The sequence below is a fragment of the Alternaria alternata genome (genome assembly GCF_001642055.1).
Source record: "Alternaria alternata strain SRC1lrK2f unplaced genomic scaffold CC77scaffold_11, whole genome shotgun sequence".
In the NCBI taxonomy this organism is placed as follows: Eukaryota; Fungi; Ascomycota; class Dothideomycetes; order Pleosporales; family Pleosporaceae; genus Alternaria; species Alternaria alternata.
This window is the reverse complement of record NW_017306200.1, coordinates 652,724-680,116: the sequence shown is the minus strand read 5'-3', so window position 1 is coordinate 680,116 and position 27,393 is coordinate 652,724. Positions and strand designations below refer to the sequence as shown.

Below are 27,393 nucleotides of genomic sequence, written 5' to 3'. Positions count from 1 at the left end.
TGGATCGATGGATAGTAAGACAATCAGTGTGTCAGACTTCGCCCTGAGCCGACTACGAGGACGGGACGTGAAGGTTATATTCAGTGTCATGGTGCGAACGAAAAGGTGTCGGCGCATGATAACCCAGACGTGCCCGCACTAGGCGGGACTGCGAGTAGCGGTAAACGATAGCTTGAGAACGGCAAAGACTTGTAATGTACGTGCCGAAGCGACAGGTGGGGTTTCATGCGAGACCGTCATGTTTGGGAGGCGCGTTGGAACGTCAGCATGGCAATCAAAATCGTATAAACCCACACCCAACAAGACCAAGCCCGTAGCTTCAGAGCTTGTGGTACAAAGGTCCGTGTGTACACATTCCGTCAACGGGAGGCGTAGGATTGCTCCGAAAATGTAAGCGACGCAGATAGAGTGACCAGGCTACCGAGACCTTACCGGGATAAGTTAGCCCCCAATGCAGGGCAATCATGATGTTGTGGTGGGCGCTTCATCAAGATCCAACATTATGAAAGTGTCGGGCGTATCGCAACCCGGCTAAGCGGTACTCAGAATTTGGCAATTCAACAAGGCATACTCGGTTCCTTCGAGAGCGTGTTCATTGTGAAGTGTTTTGCAGACCTGAGTTGAAGTCTTCTGGAAGTCAATGAAACGGCAGTCGTGAGTGTGAAGTCGGCCAAGGCAACTACTATCAAGCGCTGGCTTTGTTCGTGATTCGTATGGAGGCACGCAGCAGGGCACAATGACTCGCATCGGGTAGTGCGTCGCTGTACCGTACCCCGAGGGTCAGTGAGGAGAGGCAGCGAAAGACGCATGGGTTTCTGCGGAAAGAGTACAGCAAGAGTCGATGATTCCAAACGCTGGTCGCCGGTGTCGCTAGCCACAGTATGGCGAACGTCTATCGTAGCTGCCCTAGATCTGTCACCGCGACAATCACGAAAATTTCAGTTGGAATCTGCAACGAAGTCATCAGAAAACAAATTTCATTATGCGAAATGCTTTAAGAGCTCGAATCATATGAGTAGTGGTGTCAGGAGCTGGACGCACCGCGCAAAACACAAACGTCGCGCTGGACATTACATTCTGATCGTAGGCATAAGAGTAGGAAATATTTGGGTATCATTGGGTATAAGGTCAATGCCTTGTTTGTGCCGTCATGCGCAGCAGTTGATGGTTGTTTAGACGCCAGCCATGTTGGGCGCAGGAGCGGTGTCATTCCTGGGTGAGCTGCGGATGTGCAGCGCGGCAAGAACAGTGGTAGCTACGAAGGCAAGCCTGTCATATGTCAGTACATTGCTCGGGGGTAGAAGAAATTCAGTATACATACCAGTTGAAGGCTGAGAAAACGATAGCAGCAACACCGCAGCTGTAGAAGGTGCCGTGACGGCCGACCCACCACGCGTTGCCCCACCGAGAGGCTACGGCAACAAAAGCCGCGAACCAGAAGATCATGGTCAGGAACTCGACACCTCCGATGGCAAACTTGTGAGCTGCAGCAGGGAAGCGAGCTGGCGCAAGGACGAGGTATGCAACAGCAAGGAGGGTCCAGATGGAGGTGAAGAGCATGAAGGCGACGCTCGCCGGGACCCAGTCAATGTAGGCATCGACAACTGCAGATGTGTTAGCAATGACATATTCAGCGATGGTCTGCATGCAACATACTGTAGGCTGTAAGACCCAGGACGATGATGCTGAAGACGACCTGTACGCCACGCAGGCCTAGTACAAGGGCGGGAGCGACCATGTTGATGTGATGGAGGCGCTACGGCTACGCGATGGATGGCTGCAGGGGACTACGGGCGGGTACGATGGAATGTGGCTGCAGATGGTCTTCGCTACCGAAAGTCGAATTTTGGACTGTTGCTGTAGGCGGAGGTTTGTGTAGAGCGACTTGGGGAAGGCTGCAAAACGGCAGCAGCCTGGTTCTTTATGCCTTCACACAGCCTGCGAGCGATGATGCTGCCACGACCCTCGCCCTTCTTGATTTCCCTGAAACCGACGTCACCGCCCAGTGGCGCATGATCAGGATGCCACCTGTGCTGCTGCTCATTGGTCAATCGCCGTCATCCCAGCCCTTAGCGCCAGTAGTGATGCGACGCGTTGCACAACCTTCTCGCATCTTCTCGTCTTTGTCCTGGCCTTGTCACCCCACGATTCATTCAATTTGTGCCTATCTTCCCTCTAAAATATTCTGTAACTTGACAGCTTTATTTTCGGACGCGTTGGGCCCTTGTTTCAATACCAAAGTCCTTCAACCGGTGTTTGGGCCGCTTCGTCAAACATATGTGGCGGTGCACGGTTTCATTTTTACAGCCTGCGACGTGACGCGGCCAAGGATAGGCCGGAGTATCGGCAGGTACAGCGCAGCGCAGCGCAGTACCACGCACACACCGTATACTACACAGTCAAGTCCCTAGAATCTGAGCATTCACAATACACTGCACTACACACGACTGACAATGAATCGACGCACGTGTTTGACAATCTTCATAATGCGAGATGCATCAAACAAAAGAGTACAATACTCTCTCTATTCTCATTTAGGTTCTCAAGTACACACTGACGCATCTCTTCGCGGCGATACGAGTAGCGAAAAGCTATGTCTCGCCAAGTATCGTCTCCGCCAGTCTCTCCTTCCACTCTCATAGACTCTGAGCAGAACATAGCCACGATATCGCGTCATGATAGCATTAATTCGGCACAGGACTTGGAGGTTGCCGAGTTGAGGAGACAGATCGAAAAGCTTCAAGCGACAGAAACCAGTCTAATATGGCAATGCGATGAGGCATCTCGAGAACTGAAAACTTGTAAGAGTGACCTCGCCAAGGAGAAGCAAGAGGCGCGTACTTTTGCCGGTAAGTTGAGCAAAGAGAGCCGAAACCTTGGCGCCCTCAATGACGACATGGTCACATTGCGGAAAGATACTGAACGCCAGATTTGCGACATCGAGTCAAAGTTGGATCAGGAAAGGAAGAAGCGAGCCAGAATCCAGCAAGACACCGATAGGACTATCACAGAGTTACGCTCCGAACTTGACGCAAAGCAGTCTGTAATCAAGAATCTACAAGCTTGCATTCCCGACAAGAAACGTCACCTTCACGTTGAGCAGGCAAAGATTGGGGCCACACGAGCTACTGCCTACTGTCCTACTAGCTCACTTGCATGTATGCCCAGTACTCATGATGCAAACCCTTATCAACCTAGCCCTGTCTCCCACTTCCAGGACACCATCAAGTACCTCCAGAAGGAGAACGCTCGCCTCCGGAATATGCACCATGAAGATGGCTGTGAAGAGCACAGGAATTTCATCTTTCACCAACTTGAAGATGCGAAAGGACTGCAGGCTGCCGCTGAGGCAGAAACAGAAGGTCTTCGCCACCTCGCAAAAGCCAATGCTGACCTGATAGAGGAAAATGTTAATAATGTGGAAAGTATCAAGGCATTGATACAGCAGACTGACAGCTACGGCGCTAAAGTTGAGCAGCTTCAAGGAAATGCCAAAGAGCCGCTCGCCAAAGAGCACTTCACTTCTGGCATGATCAAAGATGCCGACGCCAATCATTACTTAAACCAACTTTTGGGCTTTTCCGCGATCACATATCTTGACACTGTTCCTGTCGCTCCCGAAGACAACGAAGTCGAGATTGCGGAATACATACACCGTTTGCGCGCCGCCGAGCTGGAAATCGAAGTTCTCAGTTCAGATCGCAACGTTCCGCCTGAGCCGTGTACTCCGGTGTATCCAGCATCAGCTGCACTCGGGCTCTCAACGGTCTTTTGCTTGGCATCGGAGCCTGAAGCAGCTTCATTAATCAGGTCTTCGCTAAAATTTTCTGATTTGCAAACCGTCTCGACAACGCCGCGTACGCCTGTCCCTACGACCAACCCATTAAACAACCCTGCCTTGCTAGCTGGGCTTGAGGATCTCGGTAATTCGATCATGAGTCTCAGCACTGTACCATCTTTCAACGGAATGGTCCAATCTTCCACAGAGCTGCAGGTTACACCCCTCCCCAATGTCGCCCTGACAATCAATATCCAACCTACCGATAAGCGCAACTATTCGTTGCTGCAACGCGTTCAAAGTGCAATCTCTGCGACATCGTCTCTCGATATCCACGGCCCTAAAGAATCTGTTAAACAACTTGTAGCTAGCATGCACGACGTCGAGGCGGATCATGCCGAGAAGAGCAAACTTGTCGTACAGTTGGAAATGGTCTCCAAGCAGTACCTTGCAGATATAGACGTTCTAGAAGCACAGATTCGAGATAAAAGGAAGTGCTTAGATCCCGAGCATCGCATAATGGCTGATGAGCTCGAGGCCAAGAACGTGCAATTCGCTATGCAGGAGCAGCTTCTGGCCGATTGGGGGAGACGGACTGAATGAGCGAGGTCTTTCTGGCTTCGTCCCCTAGGAATGATCTCATGGATTATTAGCATGGCAATTTTATTTCACACCTCATCTTCGCCATTGGGGATTAGATCATCTTCTCATTGTGATGTCATTGTTGTAGAGGTCCGTGCGTGACTACGCATCTCCAACGCAGCTGCCTAGCACATCATCCTTCGTAAGCGCACAGCAACGATGTGTCTTTTCGCCTTGTACAACAGCACCGATGACTGTCCCTTTGAAGTCCCGGACTCTCTTTTGTTACGCGTACGACATCACTTGATCGTGTCAACGTTGCGTGTCGTTGTACAGCGACGCATCACCCCGTCAAACAGCTATCTCGAGTGATCGAATATGGCGTCCTCATCCTCACCTACAATCCCGATGATGAATTGCTCGCGCTTTTACTTCGAATGGAAAGGCCACCCTATCGATGACCTGGCTACCTTTCGTACCATCACACTCACAGAACGGCCTGGGAAGCCAATCATATACCTGGCTGGCGATTCATCTCTCGATAATAAGTACTGGGTTGACAAAAGAAGCCCCATAGTCCCTTCTCAGCTACCAGATATATATTCCCAGGCGTTCAAGAGCCCTGTTGTCCCAAAGCCAGATGTTGCGTTTTGGCTGAACAATCTGCTGGAGGATCGTGCTACATGCATCAACACTGCAGTGGAAGAGTCGATGCTTCGAGATCGAGACGAAATGCTGGTGTCTCATGATGAGTTCATTCGCGACAACATTCGGTCCAACGACGTGTTAATTGTCAGTGTTGGCGCCAACGATGTCGCCCTGAAGCCAAATTCCTCAACGATCCGCCATATGCTGCAGCTCGCCTGGCTGACCCCTCGCAAGAATTTGGAGAACGGTACCGCAGGGGCATTGACATATTTCAAGCATATGTTCGGTACAAAGGTCGAGAACTACGTCACCCGTCTCACCGCTAAAACGAAACCTCGTGCTGTAATCGTCTGTATGATATACTTCCCACTCGAGTCTGGCTTGGGACAAACTAGTTGGGCTGATGCGCAACTTAAGGCACTGTATGTATTTCTGTGCGAAATATGCATGAGACATGCACTGACATCGTACACCCACATATAGAGGATACAACTCATACCCTGGTCAACTGCAAGCAGCCATTCGAGCGATGTACAAGATTGCGACAAAAGAAATCCGAGTCGATGGTACGGAGGTAGTACCCTGCGCACTACATGAGGTTCTTGATGGCAAGAACGTTAGTGATTATACAGCCAGAGTTGAGCCAAACGAATCGGGCGGAAAGAAAATGGCCGTCAAGTTCGTTGAACTCCTAGACGAGATTCTACAAAAGTAACACATATCGATGTCTCTACGATAGAGAGCCCTTCCAACCCTTCGAATGCAACCAGATGCCCTGTCATTCTACTTGACAGGTCTGGGTTTGCCCTAGTGTTCTTTTCCGGCGCTGCATAGGACCTCATCCAGCTATACTGCTATGCAATGAGGCTCATCTTCTAGCCTCTCTAACCTGGATCTCTTTCTGTTCGCCTCGGGAGGCAATACGTAAACGAAATATTGTGATATTCTTCTTACTTAGGCAGAGAAGTACTGCCGGCTCTCATGATCCGATACATGGGCGATTCTGGATCAAGTTTTATTGCCAGTTCAGCTTTACTATTCCATAATCAACAATCAGGACCTAAAGAAGATCTAATTTCATCCTCACGTCAATAGTGAACTAGAACGGTTGAACAATCCTCTTGGCTTCTAGAGACTTTCAACTCTCACGGTTCCTAGGCTTCTAATTCTACAAAACTGTCCTCTTCATATCCCTCAGTCTTCCACCATGTGACACCGGCAATGAATAGAATACTATCATAGGTTTTTGGTGACTCTTTCACTAACACTTATTGCCTAACCTTCACTCCTCTGCCTCTTTCTGACGTTCTCTAAGCATGGCTTCGGAGTTCACATGCGCGAGACGCAATTTGTGCAACCACGACTTCTCCTCTTCGACCTTTTTGCTTTGCTCTTCATAAGCCAACTTGTATTTCTCAACTTCCTTCCGCATTGTTTCCAGTTCTCCATGGAAACTATGGTTGCTTGCAACTTCCTCTATCTCCTCAATCTCCAAAACCGTAGTTTTGTTTTCATGTGCTCGATCATCCGATTCAACTTGGCTGCAAAAACTATCCGGCTTCTTCTCAGCCTTCGGCGATGCAGCGACATCAACGTGTTCTGGCGGGCTATCCGGTGTACTTTGGCTGGCGACATGGCGACAGAGTTTCTCGAACCATAACCAAAAGTTGTACTGGAAATTCTCCGTCGCTGTAGCATGGCCTTGCACCGAGAGACAGTAGCGGAAAAAGACACTTAGCATTGTCAGGTGCTCGTGGTCTACCACCGTAAGGATAGTAGAGAACGGAGGGGCGAGTTCAAAACCACGCTGCAGTCTCGACAATACTTCATCGGTATCAGAGATTATGGTTTGCGGTCGGATACCTGTATTGGATAGCGCAGAGCGATCGTTCAACAAAACAGTTCTATCACCCTCTCCCCATTGGATTTCCAGGTGTTCCGATAGCGCCGATTGGGGTTTCGAGCCTTGTTTGGATTCTTTTGGACAACCCAAAATCGAAGCAAAGTGACCAGGAGCCCATTCGTGAAATTTGAGCGAGGCGATGTTCAAGAGAGCTTGTAGCTCACCGGGAAAGTATCTGGGCGCGTAAACATGTCCTTCCGCAAGACTAGATATCCTGCTCATGTGTTCGAATTTGAGCGAGTGGTAGTCGGGCGCATCTACACACTGCGTTGTAGTACCGGTGGTCTCGGCCGCCATGTTGAAGTATGTTTTGGTGGATCTCAGCTTGGAATAGATGTGGCTGGGCGTTCAAATGTCGTGTTGGATTAAGAGTACATAGGTGAATGTACCAGAATGCAGACGGATGTTAAGTCATACAATCGTCTAGTTGTTTGCCAGGGCCCGTGGCCGTTCACGCGTATTGTCACCGCTCAGCCTGCCCCAATGTAATTTCGAGTGAATCTGCATACGACTCTAGATCTTTCAATACCCTGTCGACAGCTGCACCGGGTCATACATATCCTTCGACGATAGCCGTTGCTTCAACCATCTAACAAAACATGCGGCGACTACATAGTGGATTGAGCGCTTGTTTTTTCCAAGATTCCTTCTGTACTTTGTAAAACTGCGCGAAGCGCAAGCGGTCCTGCAGGTTTCGGTGGCGCACTAAAGAAAAATCACAGTCTTATCGACGAAGAGAATAACGCTAAGGATGAGAGTAAACACAAGGGGTCTGATTGTGTGAATAGGACCGAGAGAATCGGAGGATGTCCGTTATGCATCAGCATTAGCTTGAGAGAGAGGCCGGGTGGCTGGTGACTGTGCACTGAGATCAGGTGAAACTTTGAATTATGCATTACATTGTCGCATTATCATGTACAACTATTTTAGAGCTGTTCAAGCTTTCCATTTGCGTCCCAGACCCCTCTTGCTCCACTGGTGACCACCCTTGCTGTCGCCCTCGCGTGCCTTCTCCTCATACAGCTTCTTGCTCAACTGTCTGTACAGGAACTTTCCGTTGTTGTGGAAGTTGATGCTGTGATCACTGTCGGTGAAGAAAGTGTTCTGCATCTTCTCAGGAGTGACCTGGTTGACCATGAGCAGGTCGACCAACGCAGCCGAGTTCTGGAAGTGCACGTTGTCATCACCAGTACCGTGCTGAATGACGACACCACCAGCAATGTTCTTGAAACCTGTGGCATCATGAACACGGCTACGGTTGTAACCCTCGGGGTTAATGTCGGGTGTCTTCATGTAGCGTTCAGTGTATAGGGAGTCGTAGAAGCGCCAGTCGCTGACAGGGGCTGTGATCATGGCGTAGCTGATGATTGGGTCGCCGACCTCAACAACCTTGGAGGAGAGGTAGCCACCGTAAGACCAGCCCCAGATACCAATATGCTCGCTGTCGATCCACTCGTTCTTTGCAAGCTCCTTGGCAGCCCAGATCTGGTCTTCGGCCTCAAGTTGACCCAGGTTAGAAGTGACGAGAGAACGGAAAGCGCGACCTTTACGACCAGTACCACGGCCGTCGACGGTAAGGGTCACGTATTCGAGCTCAGGGTCGGAGGCAACGTAAGCCTTCCAGTTGAGTGGGTTGAAGTCCTTGTGAACCTCTTTTGCGTTGGGGCCACCGTAAGGAATGAGGAGGAGAGGGTACTTCTTGGAGGGGTCAAAGTTGGGTGGCAGGCGGAGCATGGCGTCCAAAGTGTAGCCGTCTGGGTGTTCCATATCTAGGTAGGTAATGTTGGGGAGAGCATAGCCTTGAAGCTTCTCGTAAAGTGCTGTGTTGTTGACGATTGTGCGAATTGGCTCACTGGAGTTGATAGAGTGCAGCTCCTGGTATGGCACGTCGGGGCCAGCGTAACGGAGGACATAGTATGAGCCGCCGGAAGAGAAAGATCCAGTCCAGAAAGCAGTCACGCTGTCATCGACGAGCGCAGTCTTCTCGCCAGAGAAGCTGACAGAGTAGATATGGGACTCAGCACTGTGGTGCTCGGTAGAGGTGTAGTAGACAAGGCCACGGGAGTAGTCAACCTTGGGTACGCTGATAACTTCCCACTCACCGGACGTGAGTGCGATAGGCTCTCCGCCATCGACGGGGAAGAGGTAGATATGCGCCCAGCCACTCATATCAGAGAGATCCATGTAGTATTCAGTAGCGTTTCCGTAAGAAGCGTTCGCAGTCTCAACAGCTCCGATGTATCGAACTTGCATCAAGTTCTCCAGCCATCCATCGGTACCGTCACGCTCACGAGTAACCTTGGACGACCCAGCCTCTACATCGACAACAACGAGCTTCTCCATATCCTGGACACGGTTGTAGGCGCGGTAAAGGACCTTGCTGTGCTCCTCGGTAAGCCAGACAACCTCGCCAATGACAAGGTCGTCCTCCGGGAAAGCATCAATGGGAATGTTGGTGTATTCGCCAGACTCTACATCAAGCATGTTCATGACCACAGTCGGATTCTTTGTGCCGACCTTGGGGTAGCGAAGCTCCAACTCATTGGGGTAAACAGGAACATATTCAGCATCATCGTCGATGTAGTATGGGATTCTGAATGTACCAACACCAGTCTCGTTGAAGCTAAGGAAAGCAATCTTAGCGCCATCGGGCGAGAACCATAGAGTGTAGCGATCGCCGAAGATCTCCTCTTCGTAAACCCAGTCAGGAATAGCGTTGAAGTAGTCGGGCCCTCCGTCCTCGGTGATCTGAGTGATAGTGCCGTTGGTGGACATGTACAGGTTGTTGCCCTTGACGAATGCGACCTGAGACGACGAGGCAGGGCTCCATTCGGCATACTGAATATCCCCAACTTGCTCGGGATCAAGAGGCACGGACTCTCCAGTCGCAACGTCCATGATCAGGTAATCAGCGAAGTAAGAGTGACGGTACTGCTTCGTGTAGTTGACGGCCCACATGACCTTGGTGGCATCAGGCGAGATAAAGTAATCCCAGTAGTCCTCCGGGACCTGGTCAGCGGAGATGAAAGTGGACGATTCGCCTGTTGCGACATTCTCAAAGACGAAGTCGCCAGAGGCAGCTGTGTAAATGTAGTCGCCATCTTCCCCAGTGCCAACCCAGGTGAAGGATCGTGTTGAAGGTGTCAAAGATCCAGGGCTGTCGGTGGTTTCGTTGTAGCTCAGACGCTTGGTGCCATTGCCGAGAGGCTGGTGTGGCATGCGCGGAGGTTCAATTGCGTGAACCAACGGCAATGCCGCAGCGAGGATTGCGAAAGAACGCATTGCGGGCAGCAGGGTATCAACGTTCCCCACTCAGTGACCCAAACGACGCGTCGGGTAGGAACACGAGACGAATGCAACAAAGCACTTGTCGTGCTCTAGCAAGGCAACGGTCCTTTTTATCTGCTTTCCATCGTACATATCAGTCTAATTGATATGCGCCTTCTAGTTGCCGCATTGAGCAGGTGTCAAGCCTCCCAAGGCACGCTGCGTCGCCGCCAAGAGGCACCAAGCAACCGGCAACCCGGATAAACAAGGTCTGCAGTGGAGGCCTCGTGTAACCCACATGATTGCAGGCGGCGCAGTATTGTCGAATAGGAAGGTGAATACAGGAGCACAGGAGCGGACGTTCTTTGAAGGAAGTTGAGATGGCTGGGCAAGCTGGTTGGTGTTGGTGGTGGCTAGGTTCTGCTGGATCCCGTCCACATCAAGGTACGACAAGATGCGATCCGTGCGCTACCAGCGTTATCGCCTCCCGAACATCCTTTGTTCTGCGCATTGGAAACCTGGCTGGACTTGATCGCTGGGCTGTCGTTCTGGTCTACGAGGGTAGATACACATGGTTCAAGCAATACCGATTGTGCACAGGCTGGTCAGGAGCTCATGCCGCCCTAGAGCGCTCAATGCATTAAACATATTTGCGTTCAGCGCTCTCAGCCTTCATCATGTCTACTATATAGTCTTACAGCTTTATAGCCCGCAATGTTTCATGTTTCGCAGACAAATGCAACTGCGCTGTCAATTCTCCAAGCTCTATCCCTCAAGATCTATGCTTGACTGGTTGGCTTTCCAAACCATCCATGATTGAAGCGCAAGCCATAAATTTCATGATGAGAGCAATATCCTGAGGTAGCATTTGCATGGACATGGGAGTATTGCGCAGCTCTTATCAAATGCATCGCTTCTTCGAGCTGATCGGTGGTGACCTGTGCTGGCTGTGGAGCGGTGTCCAAGTAGGAATGTCGTCGGACGTGTTGAGGAATGATCAGGTTGAGCTAGCTCGATGTTGTAGAAAACTGCTTGTAGATGAGCGTGTTGGCGCTTTGTCAGTGCAATTGCGAGACAGTCTCGACCCTTGCACTAAACTCATGAATCGTCGTTCGAACTTGCCCCAGGAACGTTTGACATGTCGGCAACCCTGCTTGCGACATCTCGAATAGTCTCTCCAACCTTCGTCTCGTAGTCGTCGACATTAGGATTTACAGTCCAGTACTCCAGCTTGCGGATCAAGTGATAGAAGGCAGTTGCAAGCAAGGCACCCAACCCCGGACCAACCCAATAAATCCAATGATAGTGTGGAAAACTTCCTTGGATAACGCACACAGCGAATGATCGAGCTGGGTTCATTGCTGCGCCAGTATATGTTGAGGCCCTAGGTGCATAAGTTACGTGTTATGAAAGAGGAACTGCGCGATTGCAACTGCGAATAGTGACAAAGGGGAATAAGAGAATACATACATAAGAATGCACGCAAATACCGTCAATCCGATTCCAACGGGCGCAATGAACGTAGCTTTGTGTTTCTCCGTTGCCAACATGAAGACTGCCACGACGACCTGTGCTGTAATGAACATCTCGATGAATAACCCCTGCGTGACGGTGGTCATATCACCCAATTCAGTAGCCGCTAGAGCACCCGATGGCAATAGTCCGTATGCGATAGCACTTGCTAGGATAGAACCGAAAAGCTGACTGATGATATCGAGAAGGCCATCAAGCGGTGGTACAGCGCGGATTAGCATCAAAGCCATAGTTACAGCAGGATTAAAGAGCCCACCGCTAATCCGGAAGAAGCTCCACGCATTCACTGTCACAGCTGCGCCCCATGACGTTGCGATGAAAAGGATCTTAGCTGGATCTGCTGAGGGATCTCCTCCGCCGGTCTGTGTAGCAACGGCTGAATCATTGATGACAGCAGAGTTACCGCCTAAACCGATGAGCATGAACAGGAAGGTGCCGACAAACTCAGAGATCATAGCGACAGAACGATTACGGATCCGCAGCGGTACCCGCTGGCGAAACTGGTCGAGGAGATAGACGTGACCCTTGCTTGTGGTGAGGGTCAGCCCGTTACTGCCTTCTTGATTGTGAACTGGGAGCATTGGAAGCTTTACGCGACGTAACCTCCGTCGCCATGGTGGCAGTTGCGATGCGTTACTATTAATCTTCTCGGCATCGTGGTCCTTTGCGCCTGTTGCTGGCATGGCATCGGGGTTGGATCTGAACAACGGAGAAGATCGTACTTCAAGCGGGTTTGTGGAAGTTGCGATAGTGCTGGAATAAATCTCTTGCAGTCGGGATGCTGGCGATGACTTTTTTTTAGATGCGCCGATGGATCGGAAACTCAGGTTCGCGCAAAACTTAGGAAGATGCGACTAAAAGTATAAGGATGTCAATCCCATAACAAAGCGGCATAGAAAAAGATACATATTCCGTTGCGACCGCGGCAAAGTATGCTTTTCTAGTCAGACACTATGATGGTTTCTATGGTATGATGCTCTGGTGATGCTGGTACGAAATTCTCTGTGCATGTTGACCTCGGGAGGCATCCAAAATGACATCATTTGTGCGTATACTGATCCTGCTGGAAGTCGGGCGATATGTACGCATATTAATCTCAGAAGAACGGGCTGGATGACAGCGCAGAGTGAAAGGAATTTTGGGTGCCAATCGTCAAAACGGTGTAAGCTTGATAGTTGTGCGGAAATGGACCGAAGACACAGTTTATCAAGATGTGCGCGTGAATGACCATGCTGGATTGGGTATGGTATGGTAATTACCTAGGTAATGCTCACCCGGCTTTTTTTAGGTCACCACAAAACACCAACACCAACACCAGATAAGCGGAGGTATGTACAAAAGATCCTCATGAGCAAAATGCGAGGACCCGTTGTTCCCATTTGTGTACAGATTCTACCGATACTTCCTGTGTCCATATATTGACATACCAGTCGTGATACACAAACACGTCACGTCTCTTCTTCTACCGCTACGGAATGGAATCTCGAGATACATTCGTGAAGTAGAAGCAATGCTGCAATATGAAACACAGCGCAGGTAATAAGCATGCGCACGTAGTTATCTAATGTTGAGTCTTAGATTCGCTGTCAAAAAGCCGTCCCATGAAGCTCTGGTTTTGAGCCTTTTTACCATCAGCCAACACAGCGTCCAGCAAGTCTGAGCGCAGGTAGCCAAATTCCCTTTTGACGCCGAGCCACGTCTTCATGAATTCGCGATCTGGGTTCTCGTGTTCCTCTGGTGCTTTGAGCGATGTTTGGCGTGCGGCGATGTGCATCTCGCGGTCCTTTCGGAAGGTCATCGCATGTGTTGATTGGGTAATTGGTGTATCCTGCGAGGATAACTTGGTATGAAAAGAGTGCTTCTGAGGGGAAGACGGCCAGATCTGATGATGCTCGGTTGCACGATGGCGCTGCCACTCTGCTCTGACATTGGTGTTGTATGGTGTGACGGGAGACTGGCTATATTCGACTTTATTGTGCTTTCTGTGATGGCGAAGATAACTTTCGTTGGTCCCACGAGTTGCCGTTTCGGTTAAAACTGAGTTTAGAGCGGTCTTGTGAAAGCTTCGGACTTGAAGCCCTGCGGTGCGGACTGTGGCGGTGATCATCTTGGTATCGTCAAGTTGATTTGAGAAGTGCAATTGAAGCTTATGTAGGAATTTAGGATAGAGTCGGAGGATCTGGCAATTGAAGTATTGGATTTGTCTCTTAAACCAAACTATGGTTGCGAATCGCGAGTTTGATTGTTCTTATCAACGCAACCGTGGGTCCGTCGCGCGAGAGGGGCCGACTCCGGATTATCTACTTTTTGCCCACAAACCTTAATCCCAGCCACTCGAGAAACATGTATTTCGAGAGTATAGCACCATACACGAATACTATGAATAACGGCCGCCATAATTTCTAAATGTTTGTTTTGTGGATCAAGACGTTATTCTGATATCGTGTATACCCAGTTTGCCTGTTTCACGGGTTGATAGACATCACAGGTGGTCACAAGAGCGAATTTGAGGGCTCACCGCTTCGAAAGCGATATGCATGTTGTTTTCCAGTACCGTCGCACTTGAAAGGTCCGAACCACGAACAGAGAACTATTGGAGGCCGTATGTTTAATGTCTTGAATGAGGTGAATTAGGTTTAGGTGTCAAAGCCACGCATTCCTAAATGATACCCACGTTGTTTTCACCGTATATACGTATTGATGTCCTTGCCATTTCCTCCAAATCTATCTTCTCACGTACGTGAAGAACTTGGACACAGAACCAAATTCCTGGACCAATAACTCTTCTAGACTAAATAGACCTGAAATATCTGCCACGATCCAGGTCCAGAAGCCCCAGGTTCTCCTGATGAAGAGTTGTTAGTATAATCCTGTTGCATGGAAATATAGTACCTAGTGTAGAACATACCCAATGATACGACGCCACATGTAGTGAGGGAGTCTGATTGGAGGCGGCTCGAATAGAACCTTTTCAGAATCCCACACAGGTGCACGTATGGGCTTGAAGTACGAGCACCGATCCAAGTGGCTACGTTCATCCGCGGTGAGCACCGAACCTTGGTTGATACGTTCCCATTCATATCGCACAGGCTGCCATTTAGTCGGTGGACTCAACCGGCCGCTGGTTCTTATCCACTGCCGCTTCCAAAACTCTTGAACAGACTCGTAGTCGGGTCCTACCGTCTCAACCTCACGATCGATGTCGTTTTCATCATCGCGATAGACGCCTAATTTCTGAGACTGCCGTTCGACAGGATGATCGCCATTGCGCATTTGTATAGGAAGATTGCAGGAAGGGCAGAAGTGGTTCACCTTTTCTATTCCGTCTTCCGACATGTATGTGGGGCAAGCGATACACTTCCTGTGGGAAGGCTCTGGGTACGGAGATAGGAACTGGTCTAGACGCGATATTTCTTCGATTGGGGTATAGTTCGGAGGTGGGCTGACCTCGTTAGTGCAAGGTCTGCAATGAATTGCTGGACCACACTTGCAGAAGTCGCCTTGAAGCTGCGCCTGTCGCCATCTACGATGACCATGTGTCGCGGGAAATGCATGTGAGGAATCGTCGCTACGAAGCTTTTCAAAATCCGTATTCCAGCATGTCGAGCATGCATGATGTGCCCGACCGTTACCCCGAGTATTGGCACTTCCCTTGGTAATGTGTAACCACCAGCATTGGAAACATATGGTTCGGGTGCACTTGCAGCATGAGTTGACATTGCTTAGACCACCAAGGGCATCACAGATAACGGATTTCCAGTCATCAGGTATCGAAGGATATGAAGCTCCATTCTTCTCGTGATCTGAATCTTCGCAAGTTCGGTCAATTTTCCCGAGCAGGTTACGCAGTTCCGGTGGACCATGCTTCTGGCAGTCTGCCAAATGATTCTTACTACAAGTACAGGGTCTAGAGACTGGTTGAAACGGATATTTAGTCTTGTGCTTGGGTAGAGCGGGCTTGCTTCTTCCTGTGAGACAGATTCGAAAGTCGGAGCTGGTTCTTGAAAGTGCTTTGAAGTCGGCAATGCGTAGATGCGAACAAAGTGCATCGAGGAAAGGGTACTGCTGGACAGCGTCGAGAAGATTCGCCATGTTGTTCGCTTTAAAAAAAGTATTGTCAAAAAATCAGAAAAGGGTGAATGCCAGCGATTCTTTAAGAATAATTGGAAATATCGCGGTGTGGTACCACTATACCCATCCATGGGACAATACCACCTCCGTGCAAACCAAACTTGAACGAATACAAAACCTTGACCATACAGCCTTCCGGAGACTCTATTACAAGACAGAGTTTCCATTCCTTGTAAGTCATCCGGAGGTGGTCATCGCGAATAAGAGCTAGAGGAAGTGCTGGCTCCCGACTTTTCGGCGTGTCTAGGTAGCACGCAAGTACATGATACCTAGGTAGGACGTTATCGATGTCTTGGATATGGATTTTCTTGTAGAACACATATTCCTAGGTGTCGCACTGAGCTGTGAGAATGAGATAATTGTGACATTCAGAACGAAGTCATTACCTAGGTACCTAGGCAGACATGTCCCTGCGACTCTGATTGGCCGAATGCACGTGCCATCTGAAGCTCCACCGGCAAAGCATCGCGAGCTTCATGTGCAGCTTCAACCAAATCGTGACAAGCGCAAGCAACTCGCCGTGTTCCTCGTCCACTCGTCCGAGACATCTTCTAGCAAACCTTCTGTCGCCGAGAATATCCATCCGAACCTCAGAACTTAGACGAACCAAGTTTTGAGCAAGTCGCAACCTTTCCACAACGCGATACTATACCACGGAATTTTGCGCGAGCATCCTTCGAGCGCGTGCAAATAGCGCTTCAAGGACACCTCTTGCATATCTTATATCTGCTGGTCTCACGAAGCCGCCCTTAGATAATATCCGAGTTCCCAAACCAACGCATACCCCAACCAAACCCTCACAATGGCACTAAACGCCTACCTAAACAGTAAGTCCCGTCTGCTGTGGTATCATCTTCCCTGCTGACTTTTCTTAGAGCGTGTATCAGTTCTTACCCTCGATGGCCGCACGATGGTCGGCCTTCTCCACTCATGCGACGGTAGTATGAACCTCGTCCTCCAAGAAGCCGTCGAGCGCATCATCCGACCGATAGAAGACGAAGAGCCTAGTGAAGAGGTACCACTCGGACTGTACATTATACGGGGTGACAGTGTGGCGGTGGTGGGTAGGGTGGATGAAGAGATTGACGGAAAGATCGACTGGGGGAAGGTTCACGGAGAGGTGCTGGGAGGAACGAAACATACTTGAGCAAGGAAAGAAACCACGAACGGATACCAGGAGTTGGACTCGGAAGCTGGCGAAGAGGGTTTTACGCGGCCTCACAGAGAGATGGACTATGTGCCCAGCATACTGCATTGGAGCAACACCACAAAACAAGCGACGTTGAGAGTGGATGCATTCAGAGCGCAAGTCGACAGGCGACACGGAACGGGAAAAGGATATACATGCATACATGGACGACACGATACCCACGAAAGCGCAATGATACGCTGAGTATGTCATCTCTAATAAATGTTCCATGCGCCTTTGCTGACCCTTCAGACTGAAATGCTTTTAATATACATATATTGGCGTTCAAGAAGCGACAGACTGTAGCATATCCATGCTAACTGATAATGACCCTGATGAACCTGATTTGACACCATACCGTGCGCCATTCCCAATGTGAAGCTCCCTCAACATGGCCATGTCGCCTTAGCCAGGCGCTCGTCTTCTTACTGTATACTCCGTCCTACACCCTGTCCAATTCCTACAATATTCTTATGATCATTGGGATTCGCAGCGGCCTCGTACATGACAGACACAGCCTCCTTGTTGAGCTTCATAAAGTCGCCCTTGAACGCCAGATAGCTTATTCTCGTCTCGTCCTCTTCGCCATTACTCCAGTTGTCCTCGAAAAATAAGCTCAGACTGCGTGTTGTGCCGAACTTGGCCCTCTTGACGGGTATCTCTTGCACCTCGCTCGTCTGACTGATTTCCAGTATCTGTGTGGGTTCCTTTTCGGCCGCGGTTTCAAAATCGAGCGAATCTTCGTTGACGAAGACTTTGAGGGTCTTGGGACAGTCGGGGCCAGGGCTCGTTCGTAGGATGATGGAATGTAGTCGGACTTGGCCTGTAAAAGGCACCGTCATAAGGATTTGTTCATCGGCGCTGCTCTTCAGCTCGGGCTCGGGTTCGAGGCGCTGGGCCCATGTCTTCTGGCAGATTGCGCGACCGCTGTTGGATTCATCTTCGTTGAGCGTGACGAGCTTGGGGAAGTCGAGTTGTTCGTAGAGGATGTTCTGGAGGGCTGGGGTGATGTCGTCGCTGTGGTCGTGGCCGTCAGCGTGGGAGTGGTCGTGATGCTCGTCGTGGCAGTGTGAGTGCGACATGTTTGTGGGCAATGTTGGGTGTGTTTGCGCGGTAGGGCTGGAAGTGGTGGGGTGGATGGCGGGGTAGCTTCGAGCTTCGATGCGGATGGCAGTCGGGGTCAGGGTTGTTGATGCAGGGTCGGCAGATCCTGGCGTCGTAGATGGATGGGAAGAAAGATGGTGTAGATGTAGGACAGGAGCTACGGTATGACGTGCTCGGTGGGTGAAGAGAAGGCGAGACTGACATAATGGGCAGACATCTAGGACGATGCATCATTGCCCACGTTTCGCACACGTGATCACCACATGCACCAAGCCGTAGAATAAACTCCATATAGACTCTTGTATATATGCGCACATGTAGCAAACATGCAGTATGCCCAAAGTGTCACGTCGTCCACGCCATGCCAGCAAAACACCCCAACGCCACGCTCTAATGCAATCTATACGCCAGTGCCATGTCTCATCACGCCAACATGGGCTGCGATGCCTGCTCGGCAGCCCTTTCCCTCGCCCGTCTCGCCGCTCTGTCCTTGGCCATTTGCGCCTTCTCTTCGGGTGTGAATTGTGGCTGTGCGACAGGCGCGTCGGGTAACGCAGGAACGGTGCCGTTGACTTCTGCTTCGAGAGCATCGAGCTCGTCTTCGACTTCGTCTTCGTCTTGGTTGGACATCTTGTTCGCAAGGAGCTCGCTGATTTCCTGGAATGTCTATCAGTACACATACTACCAAAGGCTTGGCTATGCGGCGCACCTCCTGATAAGCACGAGCCTCCTCGTTCTCACCCAGCAGCTTCTCTACATTCTCGATGCCGCCCATTTCCTTGTGAATCTCTTTGAGAACTGCAGTTCCCTGCTGCAGACCAAACAAGACATCCTTCTGCACCAGGGCGAACTCGACGTCGCTGGTGAGGATCTCTAGCTGCGCTAGTTGGGCATCGGTCTTGGATAAGAGACCCTCCTGGTACTTCTTCCTCCTCAGCGCTAGCTTTGCCTTGCCTGTATCGCCCTTGGCTAAACATTCCTTCGCAATCTCCTTCTCGCGGTCGGTGAGGACGGTGATTCGCTTCTGGTACTGTCGCAGCTTATCGCGCTGGTTCTTCATATCCAGGATCGCCCTGGCATGTCAGCGACATGTTAACACGTTGCTGGGCTTGACTCACTTATCCTGGGCAGAGATCTTGTTTGCGCTGCTCGAGTTACCCATATTGCTGCGATCTCCATGAGTGATGAGGGTTGCGCATGCGACATGTCCCTGTGCCTTGATTGACGTATGCGAGCTAGGGCCGAGGCTAGCTCCACGCTAGTCTTATCGATAAGTCGTCGCGAACTTTTTTGGAGACGCGAGCATGCGCATCAAAAGTGAAATAGCACCGTCGCATTGTTCTCAAGTCAAAGCCCGACGTGACCATTTCGTGCCGCATTCGTACCTGTTTCCTGATAATAGGCGCTAAGGCTCACTAGCGCTAGCAGTTCCAGATCACGGGAACTGACACTCAACGCAGCCATCATAGACTCCTCTGGCCCAAGGTACACTGGCCATACCAAACCGGCTTTCTTATTCTACGTTACACTCTTCCTGGCGCATAAATACCGTCCTCGCTCTACGTTTGACACTTCTGCGATACCACGCTAGTTGTCATGGTATCAAAAGGCCGACCCTCCCTCCAGGCAGGCCTGGACAAGGAAGTGTACCAGGTGGTGCGCAAATATCTCGACGAGAAGAATGAGTCGGCGCTGAAACTGCGCCCGTCGACCGTCTACGACTATATTCAACGCTCCAACTCGAGCCTGAAGAGACGGCCGAAGAAGCAAATCGAAGATTCAATCGACCGCGTAATTGACGTTATCCGCGAAGACGAAGAACCCGATTCCGAAGACGAAATGGCAGAACTCGAAGGAGACTTTACCATGGACGAACCGAAAGACAAAAAGGACCGATCGAGCGATTGGATGAATAAGCAAATTGTCAGTCAATGGGCAATCCCGCCAGCTGCAAACGGGGAGAAGAGTGAGAAGAGCGAGAAGAGCAAAAAGCGAGACAGTGGGAAGACAAAAGAGGAGAGGGAAGCTAAGAGACAGAAGAAGGCAGGGGCACAGGAGAAGGAGAGCAAGATCGACACAGCAGCTCCTACAGGTGTTACATTAGAAGATCTCGGTGGCGTGGAAAAAGTCAAAGAACAGCTCAAGGAGCATCTCGTGTTGCCTCTTCTCTGCCCTCAGGAATACGCCAACCGCAAAATCCCAATACCACGCGGTATATTACTCCATGGTCCACCAGGATGTGGTAAGACTGTCATAAGTCGAGCCTTCGCTGCCGAGCTCGGTGTGCCGTTTATTGAGATTTTGGGTCCATCCGTTGTGTCGGGTATGTCTGGAGAGTCTGAGAAGCAAGTAAGGGAACATTTTGAGAAGGCCAAGGAGGTTGCCCCATGCTTGATCTTCATCGACGAAATCGACGTTATTGCGCCCAAGCGCGATAGTGCACAAAGTCAGATGGAGAAGAGGATAGTTGCCCAGCTTCTGATATCGATGGATAGTCTTGCTATGGAGGGTAATAATGGCAAGCCCGTGATCGTACTGGCCGCCACAAACCGTCCCGACAGTCTGGATCCAGCTCTGCGTCGAGGAGGCCGATTCGATACCGAGATTAACATGGGTGTACCGAATGAGCTTATGCGACGGTCTATACTCCAGGCTCTTACGCGCGAACCAAAGCTATCCCATGATGTCGATTTCAGTGTACTAGCGAAGAGAACAGCAGGATTTGTTGGCGCTGATTTGAAAGATCTTGTGAGCAAAGCGGGCACATGGTCCATGGACCAGTTTCGAAGAGCACTCGAAAAGCAGGCAGCCAACGCGGAGACTACGATGGAGATCGACGGTGGCATTTCTCTCAATGCCGATAGCCTCATGAATCAATCGATTAGGCGACTAATCACCCGTGTAAGAGACACGGAAGCTCCCCGACCAGAAGGTTTCGAAGATACTGTCATCACAATGGAAGCCTTTGAAGCCGTTCTGCCTACTATCACCCCATCGTCGAAACGAGAGGGCTTTGCCACTGTACCAGACACTACATGGCGAGACGTTGGCGCGTTGGCAGGCGTCCGCGAAGAGCTCGAGATGGCTATCTGCGAGCCTATCAAAGATCCTGCAAAGTTTGCGAAATTTGGTATCTCTGCACCCACCGGTGTACTCTTATGGGGACCACCTGGTTGCGGTAAGACGCTTCTGGCCAAGGCGGTGGCGGCAGAGTCCAAGGCGAACTTTATCAGTGTCAAGGGGCCGGAACTGCTGAACAAGGTACGCTACATATTCTGATATGACCTTTGTTCGATACTAACAGGTTGCAGTACGTAGGAGAGTCTGAAAGAGCTCTACGCCAGGTTTTCATGCGCGCTCGATCCTCTGTTCCATGCGTTATCTTCTTCGATGAGCTCGATGCTCTCGTTCCTAAACGCTCTACCGAGCTTCACGAAGCCTCCGCACGCGTTGTCAACACACTACTTACCGAACTCGACGGCCTATCCATGCGTGAAGGCATCTACCTTATCGCAGCCACCAACCGGCCCGAGATGATCGACGAAGCGATGCTCCGACCTGGACGCTTGGAGACCCTACTTTACGTCGAACTTCCCAAGCCAGAAGAGCGTGTCGATATCCTGAGAGCGCACATTCGCAAGCGTGGCGTCATTGCTCCCGAACTTGCTGAGATAGGCCGCCAAGATGTTTGCAATAACTTCTCGGGCGCCGATCTTGAGAGTATGCTACGAAAAGCCGGACAGCATGCCTTAAGACGGCGCAGTGACATTGTGGAGGAGTTGGACTTTGTTGAGGCAGCCAAGACTGTTAGACCTAGTGTGGGCGATGTGAAGAAATATGAGAAGCTGAGGGAGAGGTTTGAGACAAAGCTTTGGTAAAAGACGAAAGCATTAATGATCTTTGCAAAGAAAAGGCGAGCGTATAGATATCTGGGGGTATACAGGCTTTTGCTTGTGCAAATAGCGGAGAGCACACAATCATCGTTGTCATGTAGCATTTTTGGTACGTATGGAGCGCGTTCGATTGGCATGCGAATATCCTGAATACAGCGCGAAGGTAGTCGATGTTTTACCTGTCAACATTGTAACCAGGTCCTACCCATGTAGTCTTAAAGCATACTGTATTCTGGCCACTTTTGCAGCCTACGCATCCATCGTCTGAAATCCCAAAACTGCACCATCGTACCCTTCCCTAGCCTTAAATCTCTTCTTAAACCATCCTTTCACGCCACCTCCTCTAGCCCCTTCCACCAGCTCTTTTCCCGAAATCTCCTTACTGTCACCACTCGTCCGCCAATCTCCTAGTTCTGGACTTAGCTGCTTATCGCTCGCAGCAACACTGGCCTCGCTATCTTTGCTTTCCCTGTCTCTGGTGCCAATACTTAGCAACCCAACCGAAGTGGCGAAGGTAGAGACCGTCGGGGACTTCTCTAGTATCGGAAATTTTGGCGATCTCCCCACAAACCCCGGGAAAGTAGGTGACCTAGTCCCATAGTCTAAGAAACTAGCCATGGTAGGCGACCTCTCTGGAAGATTCGAGGAAGTTGGGGATCTTGACATTGCGCCCCAGCCAGCAATCTCCGACAGTTTGCATTCGAAACAGCCGACGTTGTCATTACTCTCCTTGTAGCGCACTTTGTATCTTCTGCAGGCGCGGCCAGTGCTGGGTTGGCGTTGGGAAGGGGTAAGGATGGGGCAGTAAGTCCAATGAAGGAGGCGCGTGTGTGTGCAGCGGCGGTGACGGGTGTGGAGTTCAATGCACATGATGGCAAATTCTTTGGAGACGCGTTGATGCGATGCTACTCGAAGATCGACTGCGCAGATATGATGTCGGTGGCAGGACGGTTGGCTGCGTGATTGGTGGTGGGAACAGGTAGTGCGATGGAGATTACCTAGGTAGGAAAAGAAGTCATCAATGCAAAGGGACTAGTGCTCTTAGACATCCTACAACCTAGTGAGTACGTCCCGTGTGACGGAGTCTAGTAGTGTTTTCTCCGCATGGATAAGATTGCAGGACGAAACCTTGAAAAGGAACATGGTACATAGTGGTCATTGTGGAAAGCGCGTCAATACTGACTCTACTTTTTGATGACAGTTAATGTCATTCACTTCTCTCATAAGCTGGCTTTACGATGGTCTCGTTTGTACACCAAGTCAGTGGCGTGTCTGTATCTTCGTAAACTTCTCTTTTCCGGGTACAGCGGTACCGTGATCATGCTAGAAGTAGTTCGCTCGTACTTCCTCACCTCTTCTTGTTCTGTTTGTCTTAGTGAAAGTCCAGGTCAGCCTTCAGAACCTGTATAGCCGTCACTAGCCTGATCTTGACTACACCCAAACGTCACTGATAGTTTTGATATATCCGACTCATTAACCGCGAATGTGAAAAGATCCACTACCTGCTTATTCTGGGAAATCTTGGGGATGTTGAAAACTGCGGATATACCACCAAGCCAATGTTATTTCACATCTTGAGTTGAGTCTCCATGCAATGCGATGGTTCCGTGACACAATTCTGTTGGATAATTCGGAGATCTTTCTATTGATTGATGGCGACATACGACTAATCCAATATCAGTTCGTATGATATGTTGACTTTCCGCGGAGGAAGAGAACTCCACATGGCAGCTTCTTCGAGTAAATAGGTAATACGCCTGTTGAACGCTGCGGACGTTGCGCCGAACCAATACACTCTCGTAGCAGGAGATGAGATGGCTTGGCATACCCAAAAACTTGACCATATATCTACATTGGGTAGGTAGACAACAAGTCTGTTGAAGACTGCAGAATTGACGCCGAACCAATAGCTTGGTCTCATCTCAAGCTCGCGACTACGCACCGCGGAAGCAATTACCGCGGGCAGATAGTTTCCTTGTAGAGATATTAGGTCAGTGGCAAGAGGAGATTACGGTGGATGTTGCCGAAAGCAAACTACTCAGTGTGGAAAGTTTTAGGCAGGAAGGAATGAGTGTTGTTTGCAGCGGAGAGCAAAACCGACGAACGAAAGGCAGCGTTCACGATCATCTCCAGACTTGGAAATTCTAATCGAGGTCACTGGCCACTGGGACTATAAATAAAATGTGGAGCTGCACGGAAGCTGTTCCCCACCTAGTGTAGTGCTCACCAGACGCCGCGGAGCGTCAGTCACTTCTGCCAGTCTATTCGCCGCCGGTGACTTTCTCCGATACCCATGCGAGTAACGGAACTTACCGATGAAACTCGGTGCCTTTGTAATTATCACTGCTTTGCCATGAGGCGTGCATATAATCGCTATGGGTGATGGACACATTGTGGGCGGAAAAGGCAAATTATTTTCAGCAATCAGTTTTTGGCACCGTGATGTATAACAGAAAATTGAGTCCACTTTCTACCTAGACAATGCATGTGGGAGACAGGATGATAGAGATGTGCCTTTGGGTATGTTGGAGGCCTGAAATCTGTAGGGCAATGGTCATTAGTCCTACTTTGGTGAACAGTAGGATTGTAAGCATCCTAGAGACAGATTTCTCTGTTTGCGACCTTGAATGGCAAGGTTGCAGGAAGCCGTGAGGTGACATATGAATCAGCTAATAAGCTTGCAATCCTGCATGTCCGGGATGTAGGATTCACTTCAAGGTTACACGTCAACCGTGATTGCCGCCCCGCAGCCTAAAGCAGCTTCCGGATATGGGACTTTTGATGCATGGTGTTAGGGACGAGTGGTGCGAACAGGGAACAGTGTCAAAGAAGTGGCCGTGGATACAGAAAATGCGCAAAACTCCAATTCAGGGAAGTAGATGGAAACGTACATTCCACGGGATATGACAATGTAGCCTTCTTGAACATGCACCAAACGTGGACGACAGGAGTTTGCCACTGAGCTGATCAGAACATTCAAATAGCAGTGCCCCGCGGCAATCCTGACTTGAGGATCACTTCCCTTGCATGATTTTGAATTCTGACTCATGTGGACTGGTGACGGGAATAGTGATTTGTGTGGGTCGTGTGTGCATATCCAGGTACAAGCTCCGCGGCATACCAAGACCGTGGCGAGACCATACCATGATGCGAATTCTCATACGACCTTTGACAACTCTGCGGGGCGGGCCTTCCGGGTCGTGCATCGCGATCGTCTTGTCACATGATGAAGAAGGATCTCGAACATTATTTCATACTTGCATACCTATGACACACTATTGGTAAGTTAAGGGAGGGGCCGGACCACACGAATGGTAGGGGGTTGCGCAGCCGCAGTCACCACCAAGACTCAAGACGTCTTCACCCTTCTTTCTGAATCCCTCGAGGCATATCCCCTTGTTTAATAGTAATACCCAGTACCGCCTTCGCGTTCCAAAGTTCCCAGGCCACGCGGCCCCTCGGCATTCAACGAGCTTTCTGGATGACCCAGAATGATGGCCTGCCTCGCCCCAAACACCCCTCCATCATCACCATCATTCAACGGTACCGTCAGATCGCCCTCTCTTTCACCTCCGCCCTCTCCTTCCCACTTAAGGAACTTTTCAAACGCGATGGTGCCACGTATGCTACCGGTTTTATCATAAGTCCGGATCATGTTGCGCATATGGCCGATCTCGCGTGCGCAATCTTTGCAGACGACCATTTCCCTACTGACATGGGTGCGCTTGACTGGGACTTCACATCTCACGGCCGCGAGCTGGTGATCTGGTAGGGTGCTGTAGTCCAGAGTCGTGGTACAGTTGTAGGACCCTGCGCTTGAGTCTGAGGTTCTGGGCGTGGTTGCGCCTGAAGGGCCAGAAACAGCGCGTCGCGAATTTATTGATGCATTTGTAGATGATCGGGAAAGCTGGCCACTCAGCGAGAAAAAACGTCGTGTAGACGAGCTGCGCTTGGGTGGTGATGCGAAGTTTACTGCAGGCGGAGAGACTGGTGGGGAGTTTGGCCCGCGAATTCGGTTAAGCGTCTCTATCGCTGTGTCGCACAGCGTCCATGGGTGCGTATGCGACTCCCCAATATGACCGCACCTGTAAATCAAAGCAGTCAGAGAGGTAGTTTTCAAGAAGAACCGCTATCCAGCGATCCCGCTGCGGTACGAAACGACTTACCCATTGTGCTGTGAGTAGTTGTGGTAGCACATTGCGACTCCTTGGTTGACCGAGATTGACTATGGCGCACAAATATGACGTAGTAGGGGTCTTGAGTTTAAGTGGTGCGGTGGAATGAAGTGCGCAAGGGTTTGTGGGGTCGTTCAGCGCAAAAGTTCTGGGGCTTGAGTTGAAGAACACGAAAGTTGTGTTGAGTGAATCAACTTGCACATGACATCTATACTATGAGTGAATTGACATATCAGCCATGACTTGTCATATGTCAACAATCAACTCTCGTATCCTGCCATGGTGCCTTGATTCCTGGGTGGAGCGGTGAAGTGATTTACACAAGGATCTCACGTGTTTTCGTCGACGTGGCAGTCCATGGAAAAACGTGATGATTCGGGTCTCAGATTGTCAGCTCTGACTGTTGCTACGTGCGCCCGGAAGACGGTTCAATCTAGGGACCCATTGAGCTATTGTAAGCGGTTCTTCATCTACAACGTGTCGGATAATCGACCGTAGCAGTGAAGTTTGACGCACTTTTGCGTGTGCGCGATATACTGTTTGGTATAGGGGTTCACACCACAATCATTCTGGGTTGGCCCTCCGATAGCCCTTGCGTTTCGTATCGGATGTGGACAGCCAGGCTGCGATGATGTCATAAACTCGAGGATCTGCTCATGGGTGGCATGGCTGGGTGGTAAATTCATTGGAAATCCTGAATCGTTATCGCAGGATTCGGCCCTATAATGAACAACAGCAGAAGATGTTATGGCCGTGTTGTGGCAGCGATTTAGCAGAATCAATGTCGCGCCGGCCCTAGCGCGAGCGCTGGCCACAATCACTCTGGCTCATCGTGTCTGCCACCTCACTTTGCCATCAACTAACTCGGTCAACGTTATCATGTCGTCTCATTGTTAGCATTGTTTGACATTGCAGTCACCACTAACGCGTAAATGTGTGGGGAGCCATGTCCAAAAAGTCCATCCTTACACGCACTGTTGTCGCGTCGTGGGAGAGGGACTGCATTCCCAAGGTTTGTCGCGATGCACTTGGTCAGTATACCCGGAAATCCATACGCTGTAATCTGCGAACCACTTCTGGTCTTCATGAACTTCCCGCGAGACAATGCAAGCAAGGAGCTGTTGCAGCTAATTAGTAGAGTCGCGTTGCGCGATGCAGCGAAACGAGCCGTTCAGGGCTATCTTAGTCAG

The 27,393-nt window shown here is 50.3% G+C and overlaps 15 protein-coding genes across 15 annotated transcripts; 5 read left to right on the top strand and 10 right to left on the bottom strand.

Annotated features, from left to right (window-relative positions):
• Nucleotides 1-1,020: 1,020 nt before the first annotated feature.
• CC77DRAFT_1020815 (hypothetical protein) lies at nt 1,021-2,216 on the bottom strand. The gene is made up of 3 exons (XM_018525140.1): nt 1,657-2,216; nt 1,322-1,604; nt 1,021-1,269 (listed from the first exon to the last, which is right to left on the bottom strand). The coding sequence occupies exons 1-3, from the start codon at nt 1,736-1,738 to the stop codon at nt 1,173-1,175; spliced, it is 462 nt and encodes a 153-aa protein (XP_018385722.1). The 5' UTR covers nt 1,739-2,216; the 3' UTR covers nt 1,021-1,172.
• CC77DRAFT_119259 (hypothetical protein) lies at nt 1,309-2,783 on the top strand. Its single transcript, XM_018530126.1, has 3 exons — nt 1,309-1,440; nt 1,739-2,510; nt 2,585-2,783. The coding sequence occupies exon 2, from the start codon at nt 1,770-1,772 to the stop codon at nt 2,409-2,411; it is 642 nt and encodes a 213-aa protein (XP_018385721.1). The 5' UTR covers nt 1,309-1,440; nt 1,739-1,769; the 3' UTR covers nt 2,412-2,510; nt 2,585-2,783.
• Nucleotides 2,132-4,549, top strand: CC77DRAFT_119321 (hypothetical protein). Its single transcript, XM_018530128.1, has 2 exons — nt 2,132-2,510; nt 2,592-4,549. The coding sequence occupies exon 2, from the start codon at nt 2,594-2,596 to the stop codon at nt 4,379-4,381; it is 1,788 nt and encodes a 595-aa protein (XP_018385720.1). The 5' UTR covers nt 2,132-2,510; nt 2,592-2,593; the 3' UTR covers nt 4,382-4,549.
• A 189-nt stretch (nt 4,550-4,738) lies between these two features.
• On the top strand, nt 4,739-5,723 carry CC77DRAFT_936351 (hypothetical protein; the record flags this gene model as incomplete). Its single annotated transcript, XM_018534490.1, has 2 exons — nt 4,739-5,430; nt 5,492-5,723. 2 exons carry the CDS (start codon nt 4,739-4,741, stop codon nt 5,721-5,723), a joined length of 924 nt encoding a protein of 307 aa, XP_018385719.1.
• Nucleotides 5,724-6,290: 567 nt separating this feature from the next.
• On the bottom strand, nt 6,291-7,208 carry CC77DRAFT_1050495 (hypothetical protein; the record flags this gene model as incomplete). Its single annotated transcript, XM_018527624.1, has 2 exons — nt 6,291-6,871; nt 7,076-7,208. 2 exons carry the CDS (start codon nt 7,206-7,208, stop codon nt 6,291-6,293), a joined length of 714 nt encoding a protein of 237 aa, XP_018385718.1.
• A 599-nt stretch (nt 7,209-7,807) lies between these two features.
• On the bottom strand, nt 7,808-10,376 carry CC77DRAFT_119004 (dipeptidyl-peptidase-like protein IV). The gene has a single exon (XM_018530125.1). The coding sequence runs from the start codon at nt 10,191-10,193 to the stop codon at nt 7,848-7,850; it is 2,346 nt and encodes a 781-aa protein (XP_018385717.1). The 5' UTR covers nt 10,194-10,376; the 3' UTR covers nt 7,808-7,847.
• A 900-nt stretch (nt 10,377-11,276) lies between these two features.
• On the bottom strand, nt 11,277-12,166 carry CC77DRAFT_1031526 (aquaporin-like protein; the record flags this gene model as incomplete). Its single annotated transcript, XM_018526671.1, has 3 exons — nt 11,277-11,360; nt 11,394-11,562; nt 11,649-12,166. The coding sequence occupies 3 exons, from the start codon at nt 12,164-12,166 to the stop codon at nt 11,277-11,279; spliced, it is 771 nt and encodes a 256-aa protein (XP_018385716.1).
• An 851-nt stretch (nt 12,167-13,017) lies between these two features.
• CC77DRAFT_1020811 (hypothetical protein) lies at nt 13,018-13,884 on the bottom strand. Its single transcript, XM_018525139.1, has 2 exons — nt 13,142-13,884; nt 13,018-13,039 (listed from the first exon to the last, which is right to left on the bottom strand). The coding sequence occupies exon 1, from the start codon at nt 13,816-13,818 to the stop codon at nt 13,273-13,275; it is 546 nt and encodes a 181-aa protein (XP_018385715.1). The 5' UTR covers nt 13,819-13,884; the 3' UTR covers nt 13,018-13,039; nt 13,142-13,272.
• A 446-nt stretch (nt 13,885-14,330) lies between these two features.
• Nucleotides 14,331-15,226, bottom strand: CC77DRAFT_1095163 (hypothetical protein). Its single transcript, XM_018529778.1, has 2 exons — nt 14,620-15,226; nt 14,331-14,556 (listed from the first exon to the last, which is right to left on the bottom strand). The coding sequence occupies exons 1-2, from the start codon at nt 15,045-15,047 to the stop codon at nt 14,436-14,438; spliced, it is 549 nt and encodes a 182-aa protein (XP_018385714.1). The 5' UTR covers nt 15,048-15,226; the 3' UTR covers nt 14,331-14,435.
• A 1,418-nt stretch (nt 15,227-16,644) lies between these two features.
• CC77DRAFT_935887 (Sm-like ribonucleo protein) lies at nt 16,645-16,989 on the top strand (the record flags this gene model as incomplete). Its single annotated transcript, XM_018534466.1, has 2 exons — nt 16,645-16,669; nt 16,718-16,989. The coding sequence occupies 2 exons, from the start codon at nt 16,645-16,647 to the stop codon at nt 16,987-16,989; spliced, it is 297 nt and encodes a 98-aa protein (XP_018385713.1).
• A 361-nt stretch (nt 16,990-17,350) lies between these two features.
• Nucleotides 17,351-18,415, bottom strand: CC77DRAFT_118977 (DUF1000-domain-containing protein). The gene has a single exon (XM_018530124.1). The coding sequence runs from the start codon at nt 18,111-18,113 to the stop codon at nt 17,457-17,459; it is 657 nt and encodes a 218-aa protein (XP_018385712.1). The 5' UTR covers nt 18,114-18,415; the 3' UTR covers nt 17,351-17,456.
• A 143-nt stretch (nt 18,416-18,558) lies between these two features.
• CC77DRAFT_936172 (Snf7-domain-containing protein) lies at nt 18,559-19,297 on the bottom strand (the record flags this gene model as incomplete). The annotated part of the gene is made up of 3 exons (XM_018534481.1): nt 18,559-18,792; nt 18,845-19,208; nt 19,254-19,297. 3 exons carry the CDS (start codon nt 19,295-19,297, stop codon nt 18,559-18,561), a joined length of 642 nt encoding a protein of 213 aa, XP_018385711.1.
• A 133-nt stretch (nt 19,298-19,430) lies between these two features.
• CC77DRAFT_118969 (ribosome biogenesis ATPase RIX7) lies at nt 19,431-22,145 on the top strand. Its single transcript, XM_018530123.1, has 2 exons — nt 19,431-21,396; nt 21,447-22,145. Exons 1-2 carry the CDS (start codon nt 19,732-19,734, stop codon nt 22,011-22,013), a joined length of 2,232 nt encoding a protein of 743 aa, XP_018385710.1. The 5' UTR covers nt 19,431-19,731; the 3' UTR covers nt 22,014-22,145.
• Nucleotides 21,961-23,148, bottom strand: CC77DRAFT_1020807 (hypothetical protein). Its single transcript, XM_018525138.1, has one exon. The coding sequence runs from the start codon at nt 22,896-22,898 to the stop codon at nt 22,278-22,280; it is 621 nt and encodes a 206-aa protein (XP_018385709.1). The 5' UTR covers nt 22,899-23,148; the 3' UTR covers nt 21,961-22,277.
• A 2,313-nt stretch (nt 23,149-25,461) lies between these two features.
• Nucleotides 25,462-26,226, bottom strand: CC77DRAFT_900024 (hypothetical protein; the record flags this gene model as incomplete). Its single annotated transcript, XM_018533566.1, has 2 exons — nt 25,462-26,113; nt 26,195-26,226. Coding segments are annotated over 2 exons (684 nt in total), but the record flags the coding sequence as incomplete, so codon positions are not given.
• Between the last annotated feature and the right edge of the window lie 1,167 nt (nt 26,227-27,393).

Excerpts from the sequence above, each read along its gene's own strand:
- CC77DRAFT_118977 (XM_018530124.1), bottom strand. The coding sequence starts at position 18,113 with ATGTCGCACTCACACTGCCACGACGAGCATCACGACCACTCCCACGCT.
- CC77DRAFT_119004 (XM_018530125.1), bottom strand. The coding sequence starts at position 10,193 with ATGCGTTCTTTCGCAATCCTCGCTGCGGCATTGCCGTTGGTTCACGCA.
- CC77DRAFT_1095163 (XM_018529778.1), bottom strand. The coding sequence starts at position 15,047 with ATGTCGGAAGACGGAATAGAAAAGGTGAACCACTTCTGCCCTTCCTGC. Across the intron at positions 14,557-14,619 it reads ATGTGGCGTCGTATCATTGG|GAGAACCTGGGGCTTCTGGA; the intron begins GTATGTTCTACA and ends ACTCTTCATCAG.
- CC77DRAFT_1020807 (XM_018525138.1), bottom strand. The coding sequence starts at position 22,898 with ATGTGCATTGAACTCCACACCCGTCACCGCCGCTGCACACACACGCGC.
- CC77DRAFT_118969 (XM_018530123.1), top strand. The coding sequence starts at position 19,732 with ATGGTATCAAAAGGCCGACCCTCCCTCCAGGCAGGCCTGGACAAGGAA. Across the intron at positions 21,397-21,446 it reads GGCCGGAACTGCTGAACAAG|TACGTAGGAGAGTCTGAAAG; the intron begins GTACGCTACATA and ends AACAGGTTGCAG.
- CC77DRAFT_1020815 (XM_018525140.1), bottom strand. The coding sequence starts at position 1,738 with ATGGTCGCTCCCGCCCTTGTACTAGGCCTGCGTGGCGTACAGGTCGTC. Across the intron at positions 1,605-1,656 it reads CCTGGGTCTTACAGCCTACA|TTGTCGATGCCTACATTGAC; the intron begins GTATGTTGCATG and ends ACACATCTGCAG. Across the intron at positions 1,270-1,321 it reads GTTTTCTCAGCCTTCAACTG|GCTTGCCTTCGTAGCTACCA; the intron begins GTATGTATACTG and ends GACATATGACAG.
- CC77DRAFT_119321 (XM_018530128.1), top strand. The coding sequence starts at position 2,594 with ATGTCTCGCCAAGTATCGTCTCCGCCAGTCTCTCCTTCCACTCTCATA.
- CC77DRAFT_1020811 (XM_018525139.1), bottom strand. The coding sequence starts at position 13,818 with ATGATCACCGCCACAGTCCGCACCGCAGGGCTTCAAGTCCGAAGCTTT.
- CC77DRAFT_119259 (XM_018530126.1), top strand. The coding sequence starts at position 1,770 with ATGGATGGCTGCAGGGGACTACGGGCGGGTACGATGGAATGTGGCTGC.